General features: G+C 30.1%; 1 protein-coding gene across 1 annotated transcript in view; it reads right to left on the bottom strand.

Moving 5' to 3' along the window:
• Positions 1–2,502, bottom strand: part of LOC17897474 (terpenoid synthase 29) — a 4,519-nt gene extending 2,017 nt beyond the window's left edge. Inside the window, exons 1-5 of the mRNA XM_006304842.2 lie at positions 2,243–2,502; positions 1,613–1,883; positions 860–1,244; positions 559–777; positions 284–422 (exon numbers count right to left, since the gene is read on the bottom strand). Of these exons, the coding sequence (XP_006304904.2) occupies positions 284–422; positions 559–777; positions 860–1,244; positions 1,613–1,883; positions 2,243–2,491 (1,263 nt within the window). The 5' untranslated portion in view covers positions 2,492–2,502. The remainder of the gene's footprint in view (positions 1–283; positions 423–558; positions 778–859; positions 1,245–1,612; positions 1,884–2,242) is intronic.
• Between the last annotated feature and the right edge of the window lie 6,147 nt (positions 2,503–8,649).

Raw genomic sequence — 8,649 nt, 5'->3', positions numbered from 1 at the left:
ATATTATAATTATATTTATATATATATATATATATATATTGTTATCATGGTAATTCAATAGTTATCCATCTAACTTATAACATGATATTACTTATGTATTTGATAAACAGTGTTGTCGATACTTATATCATTATCTCGTTAAATAATTTGTTATATGCAAAAAGTTATTTTTGTCCAATTATACAAATTGATGAGAGAGAACTAATTATACATTTAACAAAGCTATATTCTTAATTTATTGGTAAACTGAGTATAGAAATTTAAATTACCCAATATTGATTACCTTCTCTATTGCTTGTGTCACGCCGTACGATCTTCCTTTTGGTTTCATCTCTAGTTCAATATCTTCCATGACTTCAAACAAACTTCCGAGAACGATTCGTAAATAGTCTGGTAATGTATCACTGACATCAATACTCCACCTGGTTCTCATATATAAAGATTTTTTTCCCAAGCTTGAATCAATTTAAAAGGAGAAAGAAAGATCCATGCATATACATATATGGATATACACAGTACTGATACATAGAGAAAGGGAGAGAGGGAGAGAGAGATTACCTCTGCAAACATTTTGTAAGAGCTGTAACTTCGGGAAGGGTTGCATATGCATCATATGTATCATCAACAACAACAACGATCATGATGATTTTAGCCATGATGATTCTCGCAAGCGAATACTGCGGCTCGAAATACGCTCCCAGAGCCCCGAAATGACACTCTACTAGCCTATCCCTAATGTAAGGTAGCTTAGATGCAAGATCTAAGTCCTTCCACCATCTGCAAACCATAACTAATGAATTGAAATGTTTTGAAATAGAGAACAATATGTTATCAAGAAGATTGAGAAGGAGTAAGTCACTTGGTGAGAGTTTTGAGTTCTTGAATGTAAAGAAACTGGCAAAAATTGAAGCTAAGCTTTGCAAACTTGAGCAGGATCTCGTCGTGACCTTGTTCTTGTTCGTAGTAAGATATATATTCTCTTGCCACTAATACTTCTATGTTACAGTATCGAGGTATGTATAATGAGTTTTGTATATGCTTAGAGAGATGAGTAGTTTCACTAGATACGTTGCCATATACCCAAGACTCCAAGTGATTCCTAGTAAAACTCATTGCTTCATCCATTATATCTTCAGAGAATGTTCCAAGATGCGCTACTTCGAACAACTGTAGCAGTCCTCTAACATCTCTGGCTAGACTCTCCTTGAACCTCCCATCTTCACCTCTAAATCTATACAAGGCATCTACAATGAAACCACGTAGCAAAAGCAGATTTTATAGGTAAACACATATTTTATGCATGTATGCGAATAAAAGGAAACTGAACCCGAAAGAAAAGTTTGAATACTATTTCTCCCCGAAATAAAAGTTCTAAACCTAGTCCCCCGAACCTAAACTCGATTAAGCTTTGAGAATCTCAAAATTTCTGTGAGAAATCATCACAATCGTTAAATCCAAAGTTAGGGATTGGGAAATTTGGGGATTTGGAGATTGATTCTAATGGAAATTTCGAGAATTTTGAAACTTAATCAAGTTAAAACAAGTTTGGTTTGGTTAAGTAAAACAATAAACCAATAAAAACTAAGAGCTGGGGATAAATGATTTTTTTTACCACAGGACATCTTGTGACCGTACAGTCTAAAGACCTCAAACATGATGGAGATTGTTTCCAAATCATCTTCCCCGACTATTAGGTCATCCAACTTTGTGAAACTCTGTTTAAGGATCTCTTGAATCTCCTTATCAAAATGGTAAGAGATCCCGAGGCTGATGAGCAAATGGATGAGACGAATCTTCTCCTTGTCGCTGCCGTGAGAAGACATAAGCATGTCTCTCACCAGTGGCTTCATAGCTTCAATCTCTCTTTCTTGTTCATCAAATTCCTAGAAAATGTGTACAATGTAGTATTGGGAGATAGAGAACCGAAGATAGGCCGAGATGGATGGTTAAGAAGATAAAGCAAACTTATGGAAATAAGAAGATATTATTCTAGAATATATGTGATACATGTCAATATTAAGTTTAGAAAGATTAACATTATCTTTAGTTATATTATTTACATTTATGTTTATCCTAATCTCTATATAAGATAATGTAAATTGTAACATTATATTAATGAGAGTCTAATATAATTCTTCCTTTAAACACTTTTGTGTTATTTACCTCATCAATTTATCATGTAGCTTTTCAAGAACCATTCTTTCTACTTCAAGACGCGTGAAAAAGGTTCATATTCACTTACAGCGCGGTCGAGGGAAACAGAGAGAAAGTGATCTCCCCAAAGGGAAGGAGAAAAGTGCGTTGAAGGACGACTACCTTCAAGATCATGAGACCTTACAACGAACAAGTCGAGATTTGTGGGCTTCCAAGACAAAGTGTGGATGTGAAGCAAACGGCGAGGGAATAGTGAGAGCTTGGTCTTAGGACAGTGAGGGGATTTTCGAAGGTGAGAATAAGCTCTAAGTCCAAAACCCATTCTTGTTGCTTCCATGTTTTATCACAAAGTCAAGACTCAAGACACAGTGATAGATAGCTTCTCTGTTTTAGGTTCTGTGTCTATTTTAAAAGCTATCTCTTATTATTTCCGTTAAACAAGGAACAAAGGAAGAACATGGTCAACGGCCAGGAAACGTATAAGGAAATTTCATGTACAAAATAAATTAATACAAACATGTAATAAGGAAATTTCGTAAACGGGAAAAGTGGGAAGCTGAATCTGATTTGGGAAATGCATATGATCACGTTTGTATAGTTTTTATACAAAAATATGTTCTCTCATGTTTGCCAACTTCTCTAATTATAAACTAGGTACAAACCCAGGGTTTTACGTTGGTGGGCTGAACTCTTTATTTGATATTCCCTCGGTTTCTCGTAGATTAATGTTTTGGAAAAAAAATTGTTTTAAAATGTTGATTTTGTAGATTAAAAAACTAATATGATTATTTTACTTTTTATCTTTATCCATGTGTCATGCTATCCAATGGTTTATATTTTTTTTTAGAGAGAGAGGGTACAATTTTATAATAATTATTTTGTTATTATTTAATTAAACATTTATGTAATTTGTATATGTGTTTGTATATCCAAACAAACAATGTATTTGTCTGATTATTTTTTGATTTTATATATTTAATTTATTTTTTATCTTGCGATTTTATATACTTAATTTTTTTTTATTGTTTGTTTAATTATCTTTATTATCTTTAGCGTTTTTTTTCTTATTTTAAAACTTTTTTTAATAGCATTTCAATGTAATTTTTTACAATAATTGATAAGGTTATTTTATTTGTGTACTTCTCAATTAATTTTGTAGGATGTAAGATCGTGAAGGTATTATGGATGTTAATATGAATTTCTGTAATAGTTATCGTCATATAATATTGCTTCCTTAAAAAAAAATGTACATCGTATAATATAGCAATACCAAGGTACGATATAGATAGCACTAATTTTGTATGGTTCACTGATGATTTTCGGACACATACAACTTCGATCTCTGCAGCTTAATTTGTGATATAATGATCGTATTTCTATGACATAAATAGAGTACTTCAATCTTAAAGCTGCTGAGTAATTATTTAACAACAAGTAATGCTTCAGAAGTGAGTACATAATAATTCAAGAAAATCAGAGGATTTTAACCAAAAGAGAGTAGTTCAATTTGACAAAACATGAGTAGGAGATGCAATTTTCTATGCAATTTTTAGATACTTTGTAAAATTTTACAAAATAAAACGCCACTGGAAATTAATTTGTGTTTTAAAAATAAATAATAGAATGTGTCAGACGTGCAGTGATTAACCATAAAAAAATGATTACATGCATTATTTGGTTATTTTCGTCTGACTTTTTTATTTTTTTTTTATTTTAATTTTGGTAAAAGGAAGTTTCATGTGGTTGACAATTTTGATCCCCCATATGCGCATGTACAATATAATAAGGTGACGGCCTAGTGATAATAATACAAAAAAAAAAAAAAGTTTTGTCAAAAGAAAAAAAACTCTTTATACATATATTAATGTAGCTTATACTATATGATACTAAGATATGAAGGTCGATTGGTAACGACTGTTACTTGTGGCTGTAGAGACTTTAACTTTAAAATTTTGGCTGCAGAGAATTTGGATGTAGATGCTTTGGCTGTAGAAACTTTTACTGTTAAAATCTGATTGGTAATGAACAACTTTTAAAGTTATACATGTTATTTTTATAATTATTATTTTATATTTATAATAAATATAAATTATATTATAAATGAATTTATAAAATAATAGTACTATTGAAATGGATCTTAAAAGAACAAGAAAAAATGAGAGTAATTAATTTATAAAAATAAAATATATTTATAAACTTGTGAAAAGGTTTTAAATGTAATGGGGATATGAAAAATAAATCTTTTTAATTGATAAAATTTAAAGCCAGGTTTTTGACGCTTTGAGAAAAATGAGAAAACAAAAAAGGAAAAACAAGAAGTGACTTTTAATGCTTTAAAAAAAAATAAAAGCAAAAAATGTTGATTGGCAAATTAATTACTTTTAAGGCTTTAAAACCATTTTAAAGCCTTAAAAGTCATCACCAATCGCCTTCATGATCTTATTAAACTACTCTTTATTTATGTGTTAAAGAGGAAACCCGCACGTTCTGCGTGATTGTTTGCTATATTTTTTTCTTTTAACATGTTTTTCTATTTGATGTTATATTTTTAAGAATTTACGTTTGTATATACATTTGTGTCGTATGTGTTTGGCCGTGACCAGTTTATAAACCATTTGTTACTCTTTTTTTTTCCTGAATTTGTTTTCTTATAGTCTTATTTTAAATTTGATTAAAAAAAATTATTAAAGCATTCTCTTTGATTTAAGAGTCCATCTAAATTTTGGGCAATTTGTTTGCCTTTTTTAATATTATTTTACTCGATAAAAGCCAATATTTTTATTTTATTTTGTTTACTATGTATAAACCTTATTTAGTCGGACGATACTACTGTAACCAACGGATTAATTTGGATGGGATATTCAAGTACGAAGAGAGCTTGACGACACCATTTTGTATTTTTTTTTATCCTCTACCGTTGGAATTATGCTTTATTTATTCTTCATCATACTTCAATCCTCATCCTCTCGCAATCGTCTAAAATATAGTTTAAAATGTTAGTTTGAGTTTATCTTTTAATATAAAAACTTTGAATTTTACCTCACTTTGAGATTTTAATGTATTTCGATTCTTATTTCCACTTTTTGGTATATCACATTTTTAAAAAGTTTTGACTTCATATCGACTATATTTTGTGGAATTTGATGTTATTTACTTAGTAGTTACTAATAATCTGGGAAAAGGGGAATACAACATGTTTTGTTTCACTTGTCTGCTAATACAACGTAACCTTTGTTATTTGGAGTCCTGGATGTGCCTATGTTTGCAAGGTAAAGTTATAATTAATACGCAATATAACTTTTCTACGTATTTTCTAAATGTTTCTACTGTTACACATCATATTTATCAATATTTTACAAAGTTACCGGGGATGAAGTCGTGTTACACTTTTTTTTTTCTTTACTTAATATGACTGGCCTGCAGTTTTAGAAGTTGGGGGATAAAGATGCAAAAAAATGCGATTTGCGGTTTTTTCACAAAAACCTAAATGAAAAGATATAATTTTGTTGTTGTTGTATTGGCATCACGATGTAATTTTTACAAAATAATGTCATAATATATAAATCGTCTTCCTAATTAACAATACTAGAATAAAATGATTGTGATGTTGACCACATATATGTAGGCATGCAATACATGTATTTCATGTAGTTAGCTATACATTTCTATAGTTTGGATGTGTGATCATGTATTTTTCTCATGTAGCTCACTATCTTTTTCCTTGAGTTTATTGGCTAACATTTTATTACATGATTCAAGTTTGACCAAACACATTCACAACGTAGTGATATCTTATTAGATCCAAAAAATACATATTTATTCAGTTTTTTGTAAAATTAGTCATCTATACTCAAATATACTAATACAAAATATATGTATTTTTAAGTAACCAATCATTAAACAACAGTAAAATCAAATAAACAAACATGGTCGTTGGAGATTTGATAACAAACAAAAAAAGATAAATAAAGGGTATTTTACTATGATGAATGAATCTAGCTTTTATAGGCTCGATATAAAACGGCGAAAACCTACACCAAGAAAAATAAATTGCAAATCATAAAGAATATGGTCGTTGGAGTTTGGATGAAAAAATAGGTAAAAATCAAAATAAGGAAAGTCTCTTGGCTTGTATCTTGAAAGCTTGGAGAGGAATATACAACTTCATGGAAAGTTCTGGAATGTTTAGAGAGTCTTTAAAATGCAACAAATTTGGTAGAAAGAGTCGTTAAGGTTTAAAATCTCCTAGTGTGATTTCACTAGAATAATTAGTGTTTAACGAAATTAGTTAAACACTAATTATTCTAGTGACAACAGCATAAGGAAAGCGTCTTGGAGAGTCTCTAAATGATAAAGAAGTTCTTTAGGTTTCCAAACATAAGCCTACAGTGAAATTAATAAGGAAAGTTTCATTTTCGGTAACATATGGTCTTCGGGTAAGGCCAAATGAGTACGTGCTAAACCAACTCGAACTAAAGGTGTTTTGGCTCAATCATTCTGCTCGATATGGTTAATTTGGTGAATAATGAAGCCAAGGTTAAATGGATGAGTAGGTTCTCCAAACTACAACTTAATTCGCCAACAAACGTGTCTAGGAAGGATAACATAGGAATCTATCAAGTTATCTCATTGGTGCACAATTGTTTCTTATTCGTTCTTCCAAAAATACCCATATTGACAGGGATCATGAATCTCAGTTTGAATGGCCGTGTAGTTTGACTAGTGGTTCCATACGCTTGCTTATGGTATTGTGAGAATGGTTTGTTTTGAAACATTTTGATTTCTGGACGTTCGTCTTTAGTTATGGCTCGATCAATCTTCTTAAAATGTGTGATTGGCTGGAAAACCTTCAATTTGGTTAAGTGAAAATCCTTATTTAGTCGATCAACTAGGATTCATAATGATTTGTATGGTACATCGTGCTGATTATCTAATTGTCTGGCTTGTTCGTATATAATTCTGGTATAATGAGTCACTTTTAAAAAGCCAACTTGTCGATGAATCTTAGATATATGTTGAGGAAATTTTTTTTTGTTCAGTGGAATTGAACAGGGTGCGGTCCGGTTAAGTTATCATGGACGATCTTTTATCTGGTTCGTTGGTTTATGATTCATCATAAATCTTTAGTATTTTATTATAAATAATCAATCCTAGTCCATGTGCTTGATCCGAACTTTATTTGCGCAAGAAATTCTCCATTCAGTGCAGTATGGTTGGTTTAAGGCTCGTATTGGCTGGTATGGTTTGCTCTTGGTTATAGCTAGTTCCTAATATTATATCATCCATCCTCTTTTTTGGTCATGGCACTTTTGAGCCAGGACTGTTGTTTGGGTTACCAGTCCATAAATAGGCACGGAGAAGTCTTTCAATTTCAACAAAGCAACGAGACGGTAATCGAAAAACAGAGCACCAATAATTGGATATACTAGAGATAATCGAGGAGAATATTATTACAAAAACAATACGATATATTATTCGACTGTAATGAGAACCAATCATATTTTTTTATAAATATTTAATGTGTCTTGAAAGTTAGTATAGGACTATACATAAAACTCCATATCTCAGAAGTATGTCCTTATGACCCAAATTATACCTAGAAATATCTTGAAATATATCTTGCTAGTCGAATTGAAATTATATTTGATTCATGATAACAAGTCTTATAAAGGAAAAAAAAGTAATTGATTAAACCAAAATTTTGAAAAAGTTAGACCAAGTTATACCGGCTATAATATTGGTTTTAGAACTGTCTAAAATTTGATTTCTTACCCAGACAATCCAAATTGTGTCAAAATTATCAAATAAAAAAACGTTATTACTTTTCCGTTTACTTTTTTTTTGGTCAATGAGGGGAGACCAATGCCTCCCTTATTTATTAAAACTAGATTTTAACCTGCGGTACACCACGAGATAATATTTTGAAATATATTTTTGTATTAATTTTATTTGGTATATAAAATTGTACTTCTGTATTTTGATTGTTATTTCTGATTTAACCCAAGAAATATTGCATGACAATTTATTTTTTTTGTAATCGTAATTTGATCAACTTAATTAAATAAGTCTAATATTCAAATAATGAAATTATATTGGCATAACATCTTTCGTTTAAATACTCTAGTTTCAGATTAAATTATTTTGTATGTAAATTATAATCCGCTCCATCACATGACTCGTGCTACACAATTATCAATAATACTTTAGTACAATTTTTTTGTATCGATTGAGTAATATACGTTCGATTTCAAATATTCAAATTGTAACATATGCAGAAATTTATATTTTTATTATACAAATGTTTTATGTAATAATATAAATTTTACAACAAATAAGATCATATAAGTATATGGGAGAAATATTTGAGTTATTAGGGAGAGATTTTTGGAAATTTTGTTGAATGTAATAAAAACTGATTTCCAGTTTTGCAATTTTATTATATTTAATTACAAAAATTACCTTGAAGTTTTGTTATTCATTCAAATGACAAGGGTT

Source organism: Capsella rubella, unplaced genomic scaffold (assembly GCF_000375325.1).
Source record: "Capsella rubella cultivar Monte Gargano unplaced genomic scaffold, Caprub1_0 scaffold_1, whole genome shotgun sequence".
Lineage (NCBI taxonomy): Eukaryota > Viridiplantae > Streptophyta > Magnoliopsida > Brassicales > Brassicaceae > Capsella > Capsella rubella.
The sequence above is the reverse complement of the archived record's forward strand: the minus strand, read 5'-3'. Positions and strand labels throughout refer to the sequence as shown.